At 44.9% G+C, this 24,354-nt stretch overlaps 1 protein-coding gene across 4 annotated transcripts in view; it reads right to left on the reverse strand.

Annotated features, from left to right (window-relative positions):
* The window catches only part of mrtfba (myocardin related transcription factor Ba), a 181,328-nt gene that overhangs the window by 19,027 nt on the left and 137,947 nt on the right, over nt 1–24,354 (reverse strand). For 2 of the 4 annotated variants that reach the window (XM_055651833.1, XM_055651836.1), the window contains 7 exons: nt 23,098–23,153; nt 18,945–19,020; nt 18,653–18,814; nt 9,028–9,209; nt 3,891–4,022; nt 2,564–2,829; nt 840–990 (listed from right to left, as the gene is read on the reverse strand). In XM_055651833.1, the coding sequence (XP_055507808.1) occupies nt 840–990; nt 2,564–2,829; nt 3,891–4,022; nt 9,028–9,209; nt 18,653–18,814; nt 18,945–19,020; nt 23,098–23,153 (1,025 nt within the window). The remainder of the gene's footprint in view (nt 1–839; nt 991–2,563; nt 2,830–3,890; nt 4,023–9,027; nt 9,210–18,652; nt 18,815–18,944; nt 19,021–23,097; nt 23,154–24,354) is intronic. The other 2 variants (XM_055651834.1, XM_055651835.1) reach the window with 2 other exon arrangements.

Raw genomic sequence — 24,354 nt, forward strand, 5'->3', positions numbered from 1 at the left:
AGCAAGTTTTAGTAACATGGAAAATAGGTGCATGAGTAGGCCATTCGGCCCTTCGAGGCAGCACCGCCATTCAATAGGATCATTGCTGATCATCCAAAATTAGTACCCCGTTCCAGCTTTTTCCCATATCCCTTGATTCCCTTAGCCCCAAGAGCTAAATCTAACTCTTCCTGGAAAACATCCAGTGAATTGGCCTCCACTGCCTTCTGTGACAGAGAGTTACACAGATTCACAACTCTCTGGGTGAAAAAGTTTTTCCTCGTCTCAGTCTTAAATGGCCTACCCCTTATTCTTAAACTGTGACCCCTGGTTCTGGACTCCCCCAACATCGGGAAGATTTTTCCTGCATCTACCCTGTCCAATTCTTTAAAATTAATAAAAACTGAATAAGAAACAGTGAGAGCTTTTGTTTAACAATTAAATCATGAAGTAAATGAAGCAGAAACCTGTTGACTGGAAGCACACAGAAGGTGGCAGTATAGCATCATAGAAACTATACTCCATGCCCAAAGGCAGAAGCACAATCTGCTCTCCAAAAGATACATATTAATTACCTCAGTATGAAAGCAATTGCTTCAAATGAAACATGCCTGCTCCAAAATAGAATACTTTGTATAAAATGAAATAGGAAACAGATGTCCAAGTTAAATGTACAGCTGACAAGCCCATTTGGAGACAGGTTTTATGCAACGTTATTTACATTGCATCTTTGTGTAAGTGTAGTTCTCTATCCAAACAGTACAGACAATAACAAGAACAAATTAAATATAATTAGACACCTCATCAGAACTTATTTTAAGTAGAGAACATACATTTTGGATTATTTCTAATGTTTCTACCTTCATTTCATCCAGATTAGAAGGAAGGATTCCCAGCTTTCTGCACGGTGTGTTGTGCCTTGACGATGTGCCTGGTGCAACTGCCTGTGTGCAGTTAGTCAGCGTATTGGTTGTGGACATATGGCTGGTTATCTGGTTATCATTCGATGGCCTAGGTAAGGATACAAGTACAATAGCCAATGTAAAACAATAATCTTGTTCACACAGAACTCTTAACAACACCAAATCAATACAGATCATGCAATAATCTTTTACTTAAGTGCCTTATGTGTTTGATTGAAGCATTTTCAAATCAAACATCTTCATTTAATCTATTTTTTTGTAAAGATTAGCAAAATATCATATATATTTGTGTTCAAGAAGGAACTGCAGATGCTGGAAGATCGAAGGTACACAAAATTGCTGGAGAAACTCAGCGGGTGCAGCAGCATCCATGGAAGGAAATAGGCGACGTTTCGGGCCAAAACCCTTCTTCAGACTGATGGGGGGTGAGGGGGAGAAGGAAGGAAAAAGGGAGGAGGAGGAGCCCGCGGGCGGGGGGGGGGATGGGAGGAGACAGCTCGAGGGTTAAGGAAGGGGAGGAGACAGCAAGGGCTAGCAAAATTGGGAGAATTCAACGTTCATGCCATCAGGACGCAAGCTACCCAGGCGGAATATGAGGTGCTGTTCCTCCAATTTCCGATGTTGCTCACTCTGGCAATGGAGGAGACCCAGGACAGAGAGGTCGGATTGGGAATGGGAGGGGGAGGGGGAGTTGAAGTGCTGAGCCACCGGGAGTTCAGGTAGGTTCTTGCGGACTGAGCGGAGGTGTTCGGCGAAACGATCGCCCAACCTCCGCTTAGTCTCCCCGATGTAAATCAGCTGACATCTAGAGCAGCGGATGCAGTAGATGAGGTTGGAGGAGATACAGGTGAACCTTTGTCACACCTGGAACGACTGCTTGGGTCCTTGAATGGAGTCGAGGGGGGAGGAAAGGGACAGGTGTTGCATTTCTTGCGGTTGCAACGGAAAGTGCCCGGGGAGGGGGTGGTACGGGAGGGAAGGGAAGAATTGACAAGGGTGTTGCGGAGGGAGCGGTCTTTGCGGAAGGCAGACATAGGGGGAGATGGGAAGATGTGGCGAGTGGTGGGGTCACGTTGGAGGTGGCGGAAATGGCGGAGGATTATGTGTTGTATTTGCCGGCTGGTGGGGTGAAAGGTGAGGACCAGGGGGACTCTGCCCTTGTTGCGAGTGCGGGGATGGGGAGAGAGACCAGTGTTGCGTGGTATGGATGAGACCCTGGTGCGATAATCATATATATTTAATCTGCTTTAGGGGCGCTAGGTATGTGGAATGAGCTGCCAGAGAAGGTAGTTGAAGCAGGTACAATAACACCATTTAAAAGATATGGGACATCTTAGCAAAAACAAAATCTATAGAGGTATATAAATGGCAGGCAACACTTGTATCTGTTGGAAAATCAATCCTGCAGAACCTCCAGAAGCTGTAAACGTATGAACTGTGTACACTCTAATAACCGTCAGAAACACACAATAAAAGTACTTTCATCCTAAAATCAAATCCAGAATCTATGATTTGACTCTTGGATGAAAAACAGGTGTTTTTTTCTTTCAATAATGGGAAACTGCAAGAAAAACCTCTTAAGATACACAGATATAAGTGTGTGAAATACGTTGAGGCCAAATCTGCAAAACACTTTCAAAGGAGATATGAAAGGGAATCACCTGGAGTGTGCTACATACTTTGGTGGTGCAGGGAGAATGGCTGGATAGTTGTAATGTTGCTGTTGTTGACTGAGGATCTGCAGCTGGAGGAAAAGTTGCTGCTGTTGCAGGAGACGGGAATAGTTTGTATCCATGGGAAGTTCAATTTTCTCATGTTTCTTGTCTGGTGGGACATATTGGTGGTACTTGAGCTGCTTCACCCTGGGTTTTGGATCCTTGTTTTTCTTGCTGCGATTCTTATCATTTGCACTTTTGGGTTGGCTTTGCTAGTGTAAAATTGATTTCAATTCCAGATTAGTGTGTAGGCATCATAAATCCTGATCTTAACTATATAAATAAATCACAATGGAATAAACTGCACTTGCAATTCAATTCATACTTAACATTAGAACATAAGGGTTAACATTCTTCTAAATCCTACAATCTGAGATACACATAGAATGGTAGAACACTTTGTGGTACCATCTTCTTTTATTTCTATTATGAACAACAATAATTGCACTCATCAAGTTTTGGAACCGAGCATTTGTTTTCACAGCAATGTGTAGTCTCCATAGTCTAACAATCAGAAAGTAAATACTTTTAAAACATTCTTCAAGTATTACTTTGGAGTTGAATTTCTGAAAACAACAGTGTTAATCATTACATAGAGCACAGCTACATTCGTGCTGTGAAATTTGGAAAACATGTTGTTGAAAACATACACAAGAATTGTTCACAAACTGAGCAGGAAAGGAAGTCTTGCTGGTTTATCCCATACACCTGCCAACACACTGTAGGAATGAGATCATTTTGTCAGAAGAGTTTTTTGTAGTTTTGCTGCATTATGCTTGTGGGGCTGATGTAATACCATTACTAACATCCCAAGGTCAGTATAATGTCAAGGCTGCTGATCTAACTTCCAGTCTATTAACACGAGACAAAGGGCAATATATGTTATTACTTTTTGTTAGTATAACCGCAATGGATATGTTCTATCAAATAACATTTTTTTTGTGATAGCTCTGTTATCTCTTGTACAGTTGCCCCATTATTATTATTTTTTAAATTCTCATGACAAAAGGGGAAAACCATTGCTCTAATATAATAAACTAACAAGCAATACAAAAGGCAGCATAATCCCACTTCATCAAACAACTTGAAATTATAAAGTTTACTTAACTAAATCAAATATTTCCAAGGAGTGTTACCTGACAACAAACAGACACAAAGCCATACAGAGATAATTCATGCACAGCTCAGCAACCAGTTGGTATCTCAACATCCCCAACACAAATGAAACTGGAACTCTTCTAACATGAATCATATGATAAAGGTTTGAACATACCTTCACTAGGGTTGGAGTAGTCTTGTTTGAGGAAGATATACTTATAGAGAGAGTGGTATTTATTGAACGCATACTTTGCTGATCAGTTAGAGGAGCTGGTTTCAGAAAGTCAGGCATTGGCTGTGGATGGTACTAGAAAAAACATGGAAATCAGCTTTTAGTACAATATGAAAAGATCTCTTTAATGCAAATTTCTGTGAATACATGTAATAGTAAAGGACTAGGTAGAGTATTTTTTTAAACTGAAGTACCATTGTTTAAAAGTAATGGTGGGAAAGACCCTTTCTACAATGAAATAATACAATACGTGTATACCAAGTGTAAAAGTATTTAATTATTTAAAAATGATTTAAAAATTATTTAAAATATAAATAATACCAAGTGTAAAGATGATGCTCGAGTGAAGATGTTCCTCTTAAATTATGGATCATTGGTATTTTCAATCAGAAAGGAAGCAAACGATAAACCGATTTTACTTACATTTTTCTGACAGTACATTTTAAAATGATTCTCATTTCCACAGCCTTTCAGTTAAATAACCCATTTCCCTTGTTTGAACAATATTAAAGGCAAACCTATGCACCCAGCCGTTCTTGCTGAGTCTAATGAATACACCAGAAGATCACAACAATAATCACCAATAACGACTTTGGGACTTGGCTGCAAATTGCAAGACTTGAAGATTTTCAGAAAATGACCCGCATCGGTATTCCTTTCAGACTCTGGGACATGGGTTGCCAGAGGATTGTGGCCAAGTCTGAGGGTGAAAGTCATGACGTTGCACATGGAGATGGGGGCGCTTCTGGTGAAGATTTGTCAGAGGTGGAAAATTGATGGAACACCACACTTGATCTTGTGAAGCAAAGAACTGCAGATGCTGGTTTAAACCGAAGATAGACGCAAAATGCTGGAGTATCTTCGCGGGACAGACAGCATCTCAGGAGGAAAGGAAAAGGTAACGTTTGGGGTCGAGATCCTGCTTCAGACTGGTATTGATGAGGGAAAAGGGGACAAAAATAAATCAAGAGATGGAGGCTGTTTTTTGGCAAGTCAAGTCAAGTCAAGTTTATTCGTCACATACACATATGAGATGTGCAATGAAATGAAAAGTAGCAATGCTCGCGGACTTTGTGCAAAAAGACAAACAAACAAACAAGCAAACAAACTGTAAAGAGTCAGTTATTAAAGATGGGATAGCAGCACATTTGGAAAGTGGTGAAATCATTGGACAAAGTCAGCATGGATTTACGAAAGGTAAATCATGTCTGACGAATCTTATAGAATTTTTCGAGGATGTAACTAGTAGCGTGGATAGGGGAGAACCAGTGGATGTGGTGTATCTGGACTTCCAGAAGGCTTTCGACAAGGTCCCACATAAGAGATTAGTATACAAACTTAAAGCACATGGCATTGGGGGTTCAGTATTGATGTGGATAGAGAACTGGCTGGCAAACAGGAAGCAAAGAGTAGGAGTAAACGGGTCCTTTTCACAATGGCAGGCAGTGACTAGTGGGGTACCCCAAGGCTCAGTACTGGGACCCCAGCTATTTACAATATATATTAATGATCTGGATGAGGGAATTAAAGGCAATATCTCCAAGTTTGCGGATGACACTAAGCTGGGGGGCAGTGTTAGCTGTGAGGAGGATGCTAGGAGACTGCAAGATGACTTGGATAGGCTGGGTGAGTGGGCAAATGTTTGGCAGATGCAGTATAATGTGGATAAATGTGAGGTTATCCATTTTGGTGGCAAAAACGGGAAAGCAGACTATTATCTAAATGGTGGCCGATTGGGAAAGGGGGAGATGCAGCGAGACCTGGGTGTCATGGTACACCAGTCATTGAAGGTAGGCATGCAGGTGCAGCAGGCAGTAAAGAAAGCGAATGGTATGTTAGCTTTCATTGCAAAAGGATTTGAGTATAGGAGCAGGGAGGTTCTACTGCAGTTGTACAGGGTCTTGGTGAGACCACACCTGGAGTATTGCGTACAGTTTTGGTCTCCAAATCTGAGGAAGGACATTATTGCCATAGAGGGAGTGCAGAGACGGTTCACCAGACTGATTCCTGGGATGTCAGGACTGTCTTATGAAGAAAGACTGGATAGACTTGGTTTATACTCTCTAGAATTTAGGAGATTGAGAGGGGATCTTATAGAAACTTACAAAATTCTTAAGGGGTGGGACAGGCTAGATGCAGGAAGATTGTTCCCGATGTTAGGGAAGTCCAGGACAAGGGGTCACAGCTTAAGGATAAGGGGGAAATCCTTTAAAACCGAGATGAGAAGAACTTTTTTCACACAGAGAGTGGTGAATCTCTGGAACTCTCTGCCACAGAGGGTAGTTGAGGCCAGTTCATTGGCTATATTTAAGAGGGAGTTAGATGTGGCCCTTGTGGCTAAGGGGATCAGGGGGTATGGAGAGAAGGCAGGTACTGGATACTGACTTGGATGATCAGCCATGATCATATTGAATGGCGATGCAGGCTCGAAGGGCCGAATGGCCTACTCCTGCACCTAATTTCTATGTTTCTATGTTTCTATGTAAACACAATCATAAACACACATATTCTTTTACATATTAAATAATGGAAGGAAAAACGTTCAGTAAAGTTAGTCCCTGGTGAGATAGGAGTTTACAGTCTGAATTGCCTCTGGGAAGAAACTCCTTCTCAACCTCTCCGTTCTCACTGCATGGCAACGGAGGCGTTTGCCTGACCGTAGCAGCTGGAACAGTCCGTTGCATGGGTGGAAGGGGTCTCGCATGATTTTATTGGCTCTGCAGTTGCACCTCCTGTTGTATAGTTCCTGCAGGGGGGCGAGTGAAGTTCCCATAGTGCGCTCGGCCGAACGCACTGCTCCCTGCAGAGCCTTCTTGTCCTAGGCAGAGCAATTCCCAAACCAGATGGTAATATTTCCGGACAAGATGCTTTCCACAGCCGCTGAGTAGAAGCACTCGAGGATCCTCGGAGACACTCTGAATTTCCTCAATTGCCTGAGGTGGTAAAGGCGCTGCCTTGCCTTACTCACGAGTGCTGCGGCGTGTGATGTCCATGTTATATCCTCAGAGATGTGGACTCCCAGATATTTAAAACAGCTCACCCTATCCACAATATCCCCATTTATCCTCAATGGAGTGTACGTCCTCGGATGATGTGCCTTCCTAAAGTCCACGATCAGCTCCTTAGTTTTTTTGATGTTCAAGAGGAGGCTGTTATCCTGGCACCAGAGTGCTAGATCAGCCACCTCCTCCCGGTAGGCCTTCTCATCGTTGTCTGAGATCAGGCCCACCACCACAGTGTCATCAGCAAACTTAATTATTGAGTTGGAGCTGAACCTAGCCACACAGTTATGTGTGTACAGGGAGTACAATAGGGGGCTGAGGACGCAACCCTGGGGCGATCCTGTGCTCAGGGTGAGGGACTTTGATGTATTCCCTCCCATCTTTACCACCTGGGGCCTGGCGGTGAGAAAGTCCAGGGCCCAGGCACACAGGGGGGTGTTGAGCCCGAATTCCAGTAGCTTCCCGGCCAGTCTGGTGGGGACTATCGTGTTGAAGGTGGGGACTATCGTGTTGAAGTGGTGGTGGGAAAGAATAGATCTATATTAAATTTGGCTGTCATTAAAAATCTGGAACGGACATTTCCATTGGCCACTCCTTTATCTCCTCATCTGTCTCAATCCACTGAATTAGGATAGTGGAGGGAGACATTTCATGGAATAAAGTACAAAAACAAGTCATTTTGCAAAATATCAAAGTGATCCAGTAATTGTATGACAGTGTGTTGAAAGTGTCAGTATCAGATCTGCCCTCAATCTCATATCTATTCTCAAATACCCGTTTGACCGTTGAGATTGTGGATCAGGTTGTCAACACTGCAATGGACAATATTATGACCCTGATCATCTGAAGAAATGACAGAGCAACGAACAAGCAAGTCGGCCCAGGTTTAATTGAATTATCAAAAGGCCATTTCAGATGCACTCACTCACTGCATCAGTGAATGAGCCAGTTACAATCTGCAGGGAACTGCCAGACTGCCAACTTTAAACATGTGAGCTATTTGGCATGTTTCATATGTGCCATATCAGTTATGTTTTTCTCTGTATCTGTGTCCAGTAAGTGCCTGTTGGCAGGTTCACTTTGACACTGTGAAGTTGATGTCTCCTCTATGGTTTATACAGCTCTCTCCAGCTCAGAGATATCTCTACCGTAACAAAGTCAATGTCCTGTGACTGCTGTTGAGCCTGTCACCCTAGAGAAATCTCCTAGTGGGGGAGAACAGTGTAGGAAAACAAAGATAGAGGCTTCTCTGACTCAAGCATGAGGTCAGAGAGACTGTAGGATCTGGGCAGTCTATTAGCACCTGGAGCAGGTAGTGCCATTCCCCATTGAGCCTGGCTCATTATGCCAACCAGATTGCATCCTTGAGCACATCTCAATTCTGAATAGTTGCACTGTTTGCTACCCACGACCCACTGGGCTACCCTCACTGGCAGCCTCTCCACCTCAAGGCATGAGCCTTTGCTGAGGGTTTTGTGCCAGGTACCTAACCCACCACAGCAGGGAGAACAAAATTACACATTAGGTTTCCAGTATTGGAGTATCCAGTTTGAGCAGATGTCCTTTAAAGATAAGATTAGTCCCTATATCCCACCTACATTCCTCCTTCTAGCTTCACAATGACCAATTCTTCAATCCTTTTGCCTCGTATCATACGTCTTTTCACCTCTGGCCTTTGTCCAACCATCTGCTTATCAAAATCTCCCCCTTACCTGTATCAACCTATTACCTGCCAGGCTTTGTCCCTCCCCTGTACATTCAGTCTGAAGAAGAGACCCAGACCCAGAACGCCCCCTATCCATGTTCTCCAGAACTGCTGCCTGACCCACTGAGTTACTCCAGGACTTTGTGTCTTTTTTTTTGTGAACCAGCATCTGTGGTTCCTTATTTCTAGCATGCACACTTGAGATTTTAAATTCCAGGAGCAAGAATTATGTAAGGAATCAGTGCTCTGTGCAATTGTGTCACACAAGGTGCGAGTATAAATAAGTCAAAAACAGTGACTCCCTATTGTCACATTGTGGTCTGCACATCCAACCTTTTTGTTTCATTCCCCAGCTAGATGATGGAGTACTCACTTGAATGACGGCGTTTGGTACAGGGGAGGATGAAGATGACGACAGCTCATTCACTTTGGGTTCTACTGGAGAAGGAGCTGAACTTTGTGACTCCTGGCTCCCGGGCTGCTCTGGAGACAAAGCATCACTACTGTCATCATCAAATGAGGTGGTGTCTGTTTTGGGGTAATGGACTTGTCCTACGGCAAAAAATAAAACCATATCAGTACCTCATTTATCCAACATGTTCTTCAAAATGGAAACCAGGGAGTGTTTCTTATTTATTGAGTGGACCGTTTCCTAAACAAAATTGTCAGTGCAGAAATACTGCATTTGTATTTATTGGCAACTATCTCAAAGCTGAAACACTGCTCGAAAGCTGCATAATTTGTTTAACTACACATCTGTTAAAATTCTCTCCCAAATTATACCGACTGGTTTCTAAAATATACATTCATCAGTAAAGCCTACCTTAAATAAAATATAATCGGAATGCCCTTAAAACCAAAGGTAACAAGATACCTACTGTAAAGAAGTCTCAACAACACATTGTCTTAACTGTAGCTTTTATTAACTGTTCACATAATTGCTATACTAGCTGTACGTGGTCTGTCACTGGAGCTAGAGAGAGAGCCACCAGGGAGGGAGCATGCAGTTATACCCCTGATAAGGGGAGTGGTTAAGGGTGGTAAGGTCACTATGTTAAAGGCACATGCACTAGCCATCTACATCCTTCCTCTTGGAACAAAGCAATATAACAGTGACAGGGCGACCACGTCTCATGCGCTACAAGCAGGCATACAATGATTACAGAGCTAAACGAAATCCCCGTATCGAACCGGCGGCTTGACCAGCCTGCCAGACCGGGTGCGATGCTCGCCACCTCCTCCCCCTGCAGGAACAAGAGCGGCCGGGGCCGGGGCAGGCGAGCGAACTGGGGAAACAGGGGGAGATGCGGCAGGAGAAGACACAGGAGCGGGCGAGGACCCACCCGCCGGCGGGGTAGAGGGAGAACGAGGGCTGGGAGGCGGAGACGGTGGCGTAATCAACGGTGAAGGTAGGGATCGGGGCATCCGTGGGACGGCAGGAGCGGAATCCGGCAAGGGAGGGGAGAAGGGAGCAGCAGGAGGAGGTGGGGGCTCGTTAACGAGCAGCAGATGCTGGCGGGAGCGGCGGTAAATTACGCCGTCGTGGTCAACCAGGTAGGACCGTGGTGAGCCGGCATCGCCGACCACCGTGGCGAGCTTGGAGTGGCCAGAGGCAGTCTGCATCCGGACGATCTGGTCGGGAAACAGAGGCGGCAGGGGGCGGCAGGACTGGTCGTGGGAGCGCTTCTGCGAGTCGTGCTTGGCGGTGATACGCTCCTGGACCATGGCGGGTGGGAGAACAGAGGGAGCAAGGGCTTGTTGGGCAACGGGGAGGGGGGGGCGAGTTCTGCGAGACAGCAGCCGTTGTGCCGGCGAACCCAGGGCAGGGTCGCGGGAGATGTTGCGGAGATTAAGTAGGGCCAGGTGGAAGTCTTGGACAGCCGACAGTGCTCCAGCAAACCCTTAGCACTGCGGACTGCACGCTCCGCCAGGCCGTTGCTTTGCGGGTACTCAGGGCTGCTGGTAAAATGTTTAAAGTTCCACTGAGAAGCGAAACGCTGGAACTCGGCACTGGTGAACTGGCTGCCGTTGTCAGATTGGAGGCGAGCAGGGGAGCCAAAAGTGGCAAAGTGGCGACGCAGCCTCCCGATGACAGCCGAGGAGGAGAGGGAGTGGAGTTGGTCGACCTCAAACCAGTTAGAATAGGAGTCGACGAGGACCAGGAAGTGCTTCCCACGCCACTCGAAAATGTCAGTAGCGACCGCCGTCCAGGGGAGATCGGGGGCAGGTTGTTGCAGCAGCGGCTGACGTTGTTGATGTGGAGCCAGGCTGTTGCAAGAAGGGCAAGCAGAGACCCACTCCCGGATGTCGTTGGCCATGCTGGGCCAGTAGAACTGGCCCTGGGCGCTGGACAGAGTGGCCTCGGCCCCAGGATGACCGTTGTGGGCAGACTGAAAATAGGCGACCCTCAGTGATTCGGGCACTACGACCGTGTGCCCCTTAACCACCACGCCGTCGTGCAGGACGAGCTCATCGCGGACCAGGAAGTATGGGACTACACTGGCCGGCAAGGAGGAGCGGCGATCAGGCCAACCCTGGATGATGATGTCGGACAGTAGCTGCAGGGCAGGATCCTTGGCAGTGTGGGAAACGAGGGACTGCATCTGCTTTGAAGGCACAAAGTTGACATTAAGTACCATTAGGTCCGACGACTCGTAGGGGTGGCGGGCAGAGGATGGCAGAGGGGCGCGGGAAAGTGTATCGGCAACGAACATGTCCTTGCCTTTACGGTATACGATGGTGAAAGTAAACCGTTGCAGCTGCAACATCATACGCTGCAGCCTGGAGGAAGCAGCGTGGATCGGCTTGTTAAGAATGGTTACTAGCGGCTGGTGATCGGTCTCAATTGTGAAGGTGTTGCCCAGAATGTAGTCCTTGAACCTCGAGCAAGCAAACACCACAGCAAGGAGTTCCTTTTCAATTTGAGCGTAGCGCTGCTCGGCAGGGGTCATGGTGCGGGACGCATAGGAAACGGGCATCTGCCGGCCGTCGTGGAGCTGCAGGCAAGCGGCGCCGAGACCAAACTTGGAAGCGTCACAGGTGAGAACAATGGGGTGCTGTAGGTCAAAAAACTTGAGGGTGGGGGTGCAGACCAGCCGGGACTTCAGGACGTCAAAGGCGCGTTGGTGTTGTGGGAACCAAGCCCAGGCAGTGTCCTTTTTAATGAGCTCCCTCAGGGGCGCACTCAATTCGCTGAGGTCGGGGATAAACTTCCCCAGGTAGTTCACCATGCCCAGGAAACGCTGCAGAGCGGGCACATCGGTAGGAGGGGACATTCCAGAGACGGCAGCAGTTTTCTCCGGGTCGGGCTTCAGCCCCGAGGCGGTAAAGACGTGGCCCACGTAAGTGACTTCTTTAACTCGGAATCGGCATTTCTTCGGGTTCAGTTTCAGGTTGATGTCCCGGGCCCGATCCAGGACTTTGCGGAGGTTCAGGTCGTGTTCGGCCACGTCCTTGCCATAGACCAGGATGTCGTCAACTATGATGGCACACGGCAGGCCGGCGAACAGCTGCTCCATGGTCCGCTGGAACACCTCACTGGCAGAGTTAATGCCGAATGGCATGCGCAGAAATCGAAACCTTCCGAAAGGCGTGCTGAAGGTCGTCAGGTAGGAAGAACGTTCATCTAACGGTATCTGCCAGAAAGAGCTCTTGGCATCGAGGACCGAAAAAACAGTGGCCGGGCCAACCTGTGTGGCGACGTCCTCTACTGTGCGCATCGGGTAGTGCGGGCGTTTGATGGCCAGGTTCAGGTCCTTGGGGTTGATGCAAATGCGAATCTCAGATTTGTCCTTCTTCGCCGCCACCACCATGGTGGAGACCCACCGGGTGGGCTCGCTCACCTCTTTCAGGATGCCCTTGGAGACCATGTTCAGTAACGCAGACTTCACCTTGTCCTTCATGGCGAAGGAGACGCGGTGTGGCGGGCGGACCACAGGCTCTATGCTGGAGTCGACAGCAATCTTGTAGCAGCTGGGCAGCTTGCCCAGCCTGTCATCAAAACGGTCAGGGTAATCACGCAGGGGGTCCATGAGGGTCTGCACCTGATGGATGTCACGGTGAAAGGAGACCAAACCGAGGTCCTGGCACGCTCGGGCGCCCAGCAGGGTCACGTTGTCGGAATCTAGCAGGTAGAAAGCGAGGGGCCGAGAGACCTCCAGGACCTTGCAGTGCAGAGTTGTCTTTCCCACAGGAACGAGTACGGCTCCCCCATATGCATGCAGGCGGGAGTGGGCAGCAGACACTTTCTCACCAGACCTTATCTTACGAAACAGGCTTGTTGACATAACATTCGTAAAAGCGCCTGTGTCTAACTTAGCTGAGAAGGTCGTACCATTGACGGTCACACGGACAGAAGGGTTAGCAACCAAAGCATGAGAGTCTAGAAGCGAAAACACGCTGGCCTCCCCTTCGGAGGAACTGATATCAGAGAGGGTGAGATCATCAGGCAGGTGCTCTGAGCCAGGCACACTATCAGCTGGAGCAAGGTTGACCGGCATGCTCCGAAAAGGGGGGGCTTGATTCCCGCGGGCTCGGCAGGCTGCAGAAAAATGATTTAGCTTTCTGCAGAAATTGCAGGTCTTCCCCAGGGCAGGGCACACGTTGAATTGATGGGTAGCAAAGTTGCAGTTGGGGCAGCGGCGGGCGACGCCGGACTTGGGTGGGGGTGGACCCTGTTGCCGCCGCGGGGCAACGTTTCTTGGGCGGCCGGTGGCAGAGGCTAAGTCGACATGAGTGTCCTCGGGTGGCAGGGTAGAGGCGACAGCCTCAGCCATGAGTGCGGTGTGTAGAGCCTCATCCAGAGAAAGTTCGGGCTTTCTGAGAAGTTCTGCTCTCAGTTTAGCATCGCGGAGGCCGTATACAAGGATATCACGAGTCACCTGTTCGGGGGTCAGGGCATCAAGGCGGCAGCGCCGAGCCAGGTGCCTCAACGCGGCGATGTAGTTAGTGACGGACTATTCAGCGCTCTGCCGACGGCCAAACATTTTGAAACGCTCCAAAATAGAGTTGGTGGGAACATCACACAGGGCAGTGAACTTAGCAATGAGACATACCGGGTCGAGGGCATCCTCACCAGCAGCATACACAAACGACTCGGACCGTTCCAGGGCGTCGGGACCGGCCAAGTTGAGGAGCAGAGATGCACGCGTCTCAGCAGTGGCAGCAGGGTGGGCGATGGTCACATAATGCTGAAAATCACGTCGGAAGACATCCCATCGATGGGCAATGTCCCCATCAAATACAAGCGGGTCGGGCTTGCGGCACGAGTTGGCCATGGCACGAGGGAAGGAAACAGGATAAGGGTACTGGGGTATAAAATAAAAGAAAACCGGCAAACAGGAGGCGTGGGTTCGAATCCCACTTCTGACACCATGTAAAGAAGTCTCAACAACACATTGTCTTAACTGTAGCTTTTTATTAACTGTTCACATAATTGCTATACTAGCTGTACGTGGTCTGTCACCGGAGCTAGAGAGAGAGCCACCAGGGAGGGAGCATGCAGTTATACCCCTGATAAGGGGAGTGGTTAAGGGTGGTAAGGTCACTATGTTAAAGGCAGATGCACTAGCCATCTACACCTACTGACCAAATCCACGGTGATTTAATGAGTTCAGACAGGACAACAATTGTTTCCCAAGGTTTCAGGACCCCTTAACAAGAGTTTTCCAAGCAATTTTCTTGTAATATTTGAATTTTTACATGACTGCAGAATTCAATCAAAATAAAGTAGCAATCCCCCGACAAAATCACTAGCACAGTGTAAGATTCTACAAATAGCTCTGTAATGATGATCAAATAGTTGATTTCAGTGCTGTTGGATGTGACAGTTAAAGAGCCTTTCTGTAACTGGATAATAAATTCACAGATAAATTGTTTAAGCCTGTAACTGGTCCAAAACAATGTTCACAAGAAGTGCAGTGAAAGGAAGAAAGAAGCAGAATCCAGAGATTATGTGATATCCAGCACTGGAATGCGATGTTATATAACTTCCCCAAAGCTTCTGACTGTGATATTTAAGAGGTGCAGTGGAGCATCTTTGTCAAGCACGGATGCAACTTTGCTCCATTGCTTTCTCAATCACTCTTGTGCAAAGTTGCCACTCGCTCCCAGCAAGCTTCCTGTTGGGAGTTTTGTTAGTCTGTAGGACAATGGAAACTGTTTAATTTAGCTTGTCTCCACTCCAGACTACGGTCATGCCAACTTTAGTCATTCGATTGCAGTAAGCATATAATGACTGTATATATCATGTTTAGAAACAAGGCTGATTGGATTAGTTGGACCCAAGGGATTTACATTAAACATAATTCAATTCAAAATCTAGTGAATACATTTAGCATGTACATATACATAAATTTACTCAATGATATTTTTCCATTTACGAGTGTTCACAATGTGTTTTGCAACTACCACTCATTCTAAAACCCATTTTGGTCTGAGCTACCATAAATCTATTTGTATCAGTGCAGTTTCCAATTATTTGAGTAGCAATACACGAGATATGTACAAGATCTAGTTACAGATTAATTGATAGTTTGCCATCACAAATGCTTATATTAAAATAACATTACTCTGAATACCATTAATGGGTTATACTGAAACTGATTGCTTTACTACCAATTTCACTGTTTTTACATTAAGAATCTGTGTTCAGAGAAATGTGAAATTATTATTTAGTATTGAAAGCTGCACTGGAAGAATGACAAATGACAAGAAGGAACAGCCTCGCTTTGCTTTTAAGTTATTTCTGGTCAGAAGTTTCACTTTATAATTAGTAACATGACTGTAGTAAAGTTTTTCCACCAGCATGCCAGCAGAGTTGTCTTTATATATATATATATATATATATATATGCCAGCAGAACTGCTGTCACACACTGTCAAATAATCACCGGGAAAAGCATCCAATTACTGATGGCTTTCTTCACAGACAATGGGCAGATGCAGCATCAAATTCTTCCCAATCCATGTGACATAACAAACCTTGCTGGCACATGCAGCAGAATATGCTCACAAATAACATTCACACAATCCCAGGTAATGATGTCAGAGTTTGTACGGAGTTTTACATTTTCCCGTGACCGCGTGGGATTTCTCTGAGATATTCGGTTTCCTCCCCCGCTCCCAAGACGTACAAGTATGTAGGCTAATTAGCTTGGTATGTGTGAAATTGTCCCTAGTGTGAGTATAAGAGTGTTAATATGCGGGGGATCGCTGGTTGGTTTGGATTCGGTGGGCCGAAGGGCCTGTTTCCGCGCTGTATCTCTAAACTAAACTAAATAAAAACTCAAGAATATTTATGTTAAATGATAAAGAGCCATAAAATGTATTTGTAACAAGGCTTCAACAAATTGTAGATACAAAATGCTGGAGTAACTCAGCGGGACAGGCAGCATCTCTGGAGAGAAGGAATAGGTGACGTTTCGGATCGAGACCCATCTTCAGATGGTAAATTCAATTCAGATTCAAATAGTATTGACACATTCTTTACACTCGCTGCTGATATTAGAACTGCTTATTATAAACATTACTTAACCTTTTCTTGTTGTACCTGACAAAGTCAGCATTGATGTCCATTTAGATATGAGTGAAAAGTACTTTTTCTAGTACACGTTATCGTGGATTGAAAATAATCTTTCCAGTTTTTTCTTTTGCTCAGTGTGGAAATGGTTCAGTAAAGCCAGGGAGGTTCCCACGTTTGATGTGCAACGCAAGTTGAGCACAGAGAGTGCAATTAATAACAATTTTGGAGGGGCACAGTGGTGCAGCTGGTAGAGTTGCCGCCTCACATCGCCGGAGACCAGGGTTTGATGCCTTTCCTAAAGCATGCTGACCAAAAATGGAACATATTGCAACTTCTATACTCAATATCCTGATTGATGAAGACCATCCACACTACTCTCCAGGACACTACCATTCACTGTGAAGACCCTGCCATGCTATGACTTCATGCAACACCTCATACTTATCTGTATTAAACTCCATTAACCATTTGATTGATTAGGCTGGGTCTCTATTCCTTGGAGCGCAGGAGGATGAGAGGTGATCTTACAGAGGTGTATTAAATCATGAGAGGAATAGACCAGGTAGATGCAGTTGGGGAATCGGGGACCAGAGGACATAGGTTTAAGGTGAAGGGGAAACGGTTTAATAGAAATCTGAGCGGTAACCTTTTCACACAAAGGGTGGTGGGTGTATGAAACAAGTCACCAGAGGAGGTAGTTGAGGCTTGGACTATCCCAACGTTTAAGAAATAGTTAGACAGGTACATGGATAAGGCAAGTTTGGAGGGATATAGACCAAACGCAGGCAGGTGAGACTAGTGTAGCTGGGACATGTTGGCCGGTGTGGGCAAGTTGGGCCGAAGGGCCTGTTTCCACACTGTATCACTCTATGACTCTAAGCTGTAACGAATGCAGAGAAGATTTCAGAGAAAGTTTCCAAGACTCAAGAGATTGAGTTAAAGTGAGAGGTTGGGCAGGGTAGAATTTTATTCCTTGTTGTGCAGGAGACGGAAGGATGATCTAATAGAGGTGTAAAAATTACAAGGGGCATAGATAGGGTGAATGCAACAAATGTTTCCCTAGAGAAGGAGAATAAAATAAAACTAGCAGACATAGGTTTAAGGTGAGAGAGGAAAGATTTAAAAGGGACCTGTGGGGCAACTTCTTCATAAAGAGAGTGGTTAGCACATGGAATTGCCAGAGAAAGTTGTCGAGGCAGGTATAATAACAATATTTAATAGACATTTGGACAGATGTAAGGATAGGAAACCTTTGGAGGGATATGGGCCAAATGCTGGCAGATGAGACTATCTTAGATAGGTATCTTGGTTGGCATGGACGAGTTAGGCTGAAGGGCTTGTTTCCGTGTTGTATTATTCTACAAATCTATGACTCAGATAGGAACCATGGAGGTTGCGGCAAATTGTTTCATAGGCTGAAGAATCCGGTGTGAGAAATGTAAATCTTTATGATCTTAACAAGAGGGATTTTGCTGATGCAAGATCTACAAATCTCCCTTTCAATCTCAGATCATCATGGCAAGCAATTAAGGAGAAATCAAGAGATTCATCAAACTAAAGTTGTTTAGACGGCGAGACCGGGTCAGAGGGAAAAGTGCCAACTTTAGAAACAGCATGTGGAATCTGCTCCTGTTGTAGTCACTAGAGGTGGATGTTAGGGAGGAGCTCTGAGATGTAAAGAGTTAATAAGCTTTGCACATCCCCAATCCTTTCCACTCGTCATTTTAATTTCATGTTTCATGTATCTTGTGTTTTATGACTGTTGGCAGATCAATTTCCCTCCTGGGATAAATAAAGTTCTATTATATCGTACTTTGCCTTGGAATCCTCCAAGATCACTTTTGATCCAGTCTACTCCATACAACAGGATAAAATGTGCTTGTGGTTCTTGTCCCAGACTTCACAAAAGGAGCTTTGTTAGTTCTGATAGTTCTTGATGTCCTCGGTATCATCAATTCTTCAACTCATAAAACTGAAAACAATTATCTCATCATCATTATACTGCTGGTAGACAAAAGTGCTGGAGAAACTCAGCGGGTGCAGCAGCATCTATGGAGCGAAGGAAATAGGCAACGTTTCGGGCCAAAACCCTCTTCAGATTATATTGCTATTGCCAGGACATTGCTCTATGCAAATTAACGTATGTATTTCCTATTTTCCAGCCATGACTACAAGATAAAACTAATTTGCTGTAAACCTCGTGGAAAGTGCTATAATTAGTAGATTTGCATTAGTTCTTTCTGTATTACACATGTATTTTTTAACCTCTTTCCTACAATATTTAAGATTTCCTATTTCTTTCTAACCCAATCATAAGGTCACGATAGGAGCAGAATTAGGCCATTTGGCCCATCAAGTCTATTCCGCCATTCAATCATGGCTGATCCATCTCTCCCTCCTAACCCCATTCTCCTGCCTTCTCCCCAGACACCCGTACTAATCAAGCACAGTAAAATGTGGTGTAAGTTACTACTTGCCTTTAATTGCTTCCTTTAAACTGGAATCCACAGGGAGAATGTTCTTTTCCACAAGTTCCATAGGACCTGGTCTTTGAGCTATTTTTTCATTTAGATCATCTGCCAGCCTGGCCCTCTTTAGTTTCATCTGAGTGGCCTGCAGTGAAGGCTCTGCCAAGGTCTCTGTACTCCATGCCAATACATAACGGAAAGAAATTTGCAACACAAAACGTGTATATTAAAATACTCAATACAATATATAATTACAAACTTGATATAAATGCTTTCCTACAGGATTCAAATATTTTCTCACCTTCTAATATGTGCATTCTGACCAATTCAGACCTCTCCGGCCTACTCCGTATTTTGTGTTTCAGGTAGTCCTCAGTCTGAAAGAACAGAAATTTGTAATTTAGGTTTTAATTACCGTATTTCCCGGCAATGAAGGCGCACCCCCATTTTGAGTTGCTAAATTTTGAAAAAATGGCGGGCCACATCTATCGCCATAGTTAATAAATGGAGGTAATAAAACATACTAACTAAATTAGTAATTAGTAATAATACATACTAATAATACATAGTTTTCACGTGTTTTTCAATTAGTTTTCTGCAGTTTTCAGATTGCCTGCGTGCCCCGGGACTAGCTGCAGTTCCCAGATCCCTCGTGTCCCTGGGACTAGCTAGAGTTCCCAAGTCGCCTGTGAGCCCCAGGTCTAGCTGCAGTCCCGCTGTCTGGTCCCGGTGGCTGCTCACAGCCACTTGAGCTACTGAGTGAGTTGCTGGAGTCCCCGGCCCACTCCTTCTCAATGCTCCTGCCCTCCCTGCAACTTTACCCCTGGCGGCCCAGCCGTGCTGACCCGGGCCAGACTCCCCACACGCTGTGGAAGAAACTCTCCCCCCCAGAGGTGCTGTCCTTTTACAGCCGCTGTACTGAGGGATAGCCAAGTCTATCTTTCTTGGCTAACATTCTACTCTTCGGCCTCCAAGACGCAGGTACATTTTCGGGCCTTATTTTAGGGTAATAAATAGTGTCTTCATTGCCGGTAAATGCGGTAGGTATTTAATAATAAGTGGAATAGGACACTTCCAACATGTTTCTCCTAACTAGCTTTAATTATTTGGTGTCTATCCAAGTGACCATTGACATTATTAGGTAAAATTAACTAAATGAACTGTCTTCCCAATATAATATTTACATGTTCCAAGTCCTCACACCTGTAGTCTGTGAAGCCCATTGAGCTCTTGGCACATCCAGTTTTCTTTTGGGTGAGGGGATTGTTGGGGAGGGGCACGAGAAGAAACAGCCAAAGCTGCCTGACTGTTAAATGTCACCAACTATGAGCTAGCAGATTGTGATTGTGCTACCTGAAGCAATCTGCATAGCAACAAAACATCAACCAATCATTGTTAAATGAATGAGGTAGGCACAAAATGCTGGACTAATTCAGTCTGGACCTTTCTTCAGTCTGATAATCTACTAATTATACACTCTGAAGACGGGAAACGTCACCTATCCAGTTTCTCCAGAGACGCTGCCTGATCTGTTCCATTACCCCAGCATTTTGTGTCTATCCCTGGTATAAACCAGCATCTACAGTTACCCATGTTAAATAGAAGACACCAACAAAAAAAAATAGGTAGATTTTTAAATGTGTATTCATGGAACTGAAATTGAAATTAATGGGGTGGGCGATGACAAGATTGCAATAGGAATGTTTATGAGTCTGGATGTATGCTTGTAGTATTGTCTAATTCTACCATTGGCAAAACTGATCTGGCACTGAAACGCTCACATATGACTTTGTTAAAATCCTCACTTTACCCACTGAAACTTTACTAGCTATGCCATTATTTACACTGTTTACACACCAGCTCTGTACAATCTAACATTTGCTAGTTTCTAGTTAAACTATGCCTTAATTTTAACCTTCTCACCAATGTTTTTTTTTAAATTCCTGCCCTTCCCATCTCTATAATTTTCTTCTGTGCAAGATACCTCTCCAAGATACCTATTCTCCCCCATATGCAACGCTGTCAACATTCCTACACTATCACCTTCAGCTATCGAGAACATCTATTCTGGAATTCTTCAACTCTCTTCATCACTCCTACCCATCATAAATGCTGGCCATTATTGAGATTGTAGAGGCGCCTGCTAGTGCACGAAGATATCGAACCCAGCGTTCGGAAGCCGCGGTCATGTGACTCATGAGGGGCTGCTGGTTTTGCGCGGTTTTTCACTTGCGCGTGTTAGTTCTGCGTTGACCACCGTTGTCGGCAGATGTGTCTGAAGAACCTGTATACTGGATATTGAACTTTTGAATAAAGATCTGTTGGAAACTCCAGTAGTCGTTTCTCAGACGACTAAAAGATTTTGATTATTTGCACAAACATCTCCTTATCTACTTTGGTTCTCGTGGTTTGCATCATAAGGTTCTGAGAAGTGCCTTGGAATCATTTACTGTCAAAACATGAAATAAACAGAATCTGAGACACAAGAAACTGCAGGGGGTAGAATCTTGAGCAGAACAGAAAGTGCTGAGTAGCTCAGCAAGTCGGGCAGCTTCTGTGGAGGGAATGAACAGACAGCGTTTTGGTCGAAACTCTTCTTCAGACTGATGGGGGGGAGCTAGAAAAGAGAGATAGGGCAGGGGCAAAATCTGGCAAGTGACACGGATAAGGCCAAGGGCTGTAATTGGCCGAAGGGTGGAGGTAGTGATGAAGATCTGAGGTAAAAAGGAGATATAAGGTCATCAGGTAAGGAAAGGAGTGTAAATGTTCATTGTTTTATGGGTACACTTTAAAAAAAGTTAGATCTCAGTTCAGTCACTATAGAGAGATATTGTCTGTAATATAGATTGGAAACTTGGATGAGCTCCTGCAGAGTAAGTATAGGGAGTTATGCAGAAGGTTAAAAAGCAGGACCTGAAGGCTGAGCGCGAACTTGCCCTCACCAACAGAACTGCTCGAGAGATCATTAATAGCTTTGTTCCTTGCCATCCTAACCTGGCAATCTGAACTGGTCCCTTCAGAAAAATGCTGTGACCATAGAACATAGAATAATACAACAAAGGAACATATCCTTTGGCTCACAATGTCTTTGCCGAACATGATGCCAAGAGAAACTCTTATCTCCCTGCACAATCCATATCCCTCCATTTCCTTCATATCCATGAGCCTATCCAAAAACATATTAAATGTTAAAACGTCTTAAAACATCTTAAACAATCCCAAAGATGTAGTGTGGCAGATGAGAAAGTTGAGGGAAATCTAGAAGCTAAAGCAAGATTTAGTAGACAGGACAGCAGCGAGGAAGGTCTGATAAACTAAACAAATCCTGGCATGGTTAAAGGGCCTGTCCCACTTGGCTGTCATTGGCAGGTGGCGCGCGAAGATTTTGAGAATCCCAAAATCCTGTGGCGCCGCGCACGACCGCGTGTCACTGCATACGTCACCACGCGTCACGACACGTAAATGATGTCGCACAAATGACGCCCAAGTGGGACAGGCTATTTAGTAAGAAGTGTAGAAACAAGGAACTGCAGATGCTGGTTTACAAAAGACACCGAGTGCTAGAGTAGTATACTTAAGACAATCAGGAAAGCAACAAGTAGGCAAGAGATAGCTTGAGTAGGGAAGATAGAGGAGAATCCAAGGAGATGATATATTACAGAATAAAGAGTAAATGGAGAGAAGCGAGCAACCCTCTCTCCAAAGACAAAACTGAACATGAATGTATAAAGTTTCAGAGGATGGATGAGCTCATCAATGAATACTTTCCCTCTGTTATTACTGTTGAGCAACATGAAGATGTCGGAACTTGGGAAGGTTAATGGGAATGTCTTGGGCATAGTCCTCATTCGAGTCGAAGTATAGGATATGGGACTTTATGTTGCAGTTGTAAAAATGGTTGGTGAGGCCACACTTGGAGCATTGCGTTCAGTTCTGTCACCCTGCTGCACAGGAAAGATGCCATTAAATTGGAAAGACTGCAAAACAAAATGTTGCCAAGACCCAAGGGCCTGAGTTATAGGGAGAGGTTGGGCAGACTGGGACTTTATTCCTTGGAATGTAGGAGACTGAGGGATGATCTTCTGCAGGAGATGTATTTTCTCCAGGGCGATAAATGGGATGTGAGGGCCAACGTTTTCTAAACGCAGGCAAATGGGACTAACTGAGATAGGCAATCTGTTTGGCATGGATCAGTTGGACCGAAGGGCATGTTTCCATGCGATATAAACATATGGCAAGGCATCTTCTCATCAATACATATATATATGCTGATAAGGTGCGTTGATAGATCTCTGTATATAGAAGGAATAAAAGACAACGGGTTAGTACAGGAAAGTGACAGCGAGGTAAAAGACCAGGCTAGATTATGTTCAAAGGTTGATCAAGCATGAGGGGGAGAAAGCCTAGTTTTTCTGTTTCTTATGTTCTCAGAAAACAGGAAGCACTTAACTTACCCTTGCTCGTTCCAAACTCCTCCTTTGTTCATGGAATGCAGCTGGGCTCTTTAATGCTGTCAACAGGTGAAAAGGAAGAATTTAAACTGACAGGAAATGTCTCAGAGGAAATGTGGTAATACTTTACATGCATGCCTCTGACAAATGCCATTCAGCAGAATGTTAAAATCACAAGGCCTTGGAATTACTAATCTGACGCATCAATTCTATGACTGTGGTCACCAAAATATAAAATACATCACATGTTGAAATGCTACACAATATCAAGTTCATTAATTTATGGTAATGTGTATTTACTGCAGCGTTTGTAATTTGCTCGATTTTACTCATAAGAAGCAAGAAAATAGCTGCAATAGAACAGATGGAATATGTAAGATATTTAATGCAGTTTTTATTCTGAATCTGCAAAGTAAATTCTTCTTGGAAATGTTAGGATCTTTGTGATACTGTGAGAAATGGCAAATGGTCAATTGTCAAATATCTACTCAAATGGTCTGGTACTTACAATATCTATGCAAACAATTAATTCTGTCCTTGTGTTTTTTAATTGTTTCTATCTGTTTCAATATGAGTGTAATCAGAAGCATCTCAGCTGTTCAACTAAAATAATATTACTTCAAAACTCAGTCACACTGGTGACTAAACACCAAACAGTAAAGAAACAGCTGCACAAGATCACTGGGTTTTTCATCTGAAACAGGGTAGAATGCTATTCGCTCAGTAACCTAGCGATTGTCTGAAATAGTCTTGAGGCATTAGCATCATGAGGTTTTCAGGTTCATTCTCTGTGATATTATATGTCAATTGATCTCAGCTAGAAAAAAAACGTTAATGTTGTTTAACTGTGGGTTCCCTGTGTGACTGCGTGGATTTCCTTCCACATCCCAACTTAGTTTAGTTTAGAGATACTGCGTGGAAACAGATCCTTCAGCCCACCGAGTCCACACTGACCAGCGATCCTCGTTCACTAGCACTATCCTACACACTAGAGACAATTTACAATCGTTACTGAGGCAATTAACCTACAAACCTGTATGTCTTTGTAGTGTGGGGAAAAACTGTAGCACACCCGGGGAAAACCCACGTGGTCATGGGGAGAACGTACAAACTCCATACGGACAGCACCCGTAGTTAGGATTGAACCCGTCTCTCTGGCGCTGTAGGGCAGCAACTCTACCGCTGCACAACCATGCCACCCTCACTTGCAGGTTGGTAAGGGAGTATGGCCAATATAAATTATATCTAATGAAATTGAGT

Source organism: Leucoraja erinacea, chromosome 20, assembly GCF_028641065.1.
Source record: "Leucoraja erinacea ecotype New England chromosome 20, Leri_hhj_1, whole genome shotgun sequence".
Lineage (NCBI taxonomy): Eukaryota > Metazoa > Chordata > Chondrichthyes > Rajiformes > Rajidae > Leucoraja > Leucoraja erinaceus.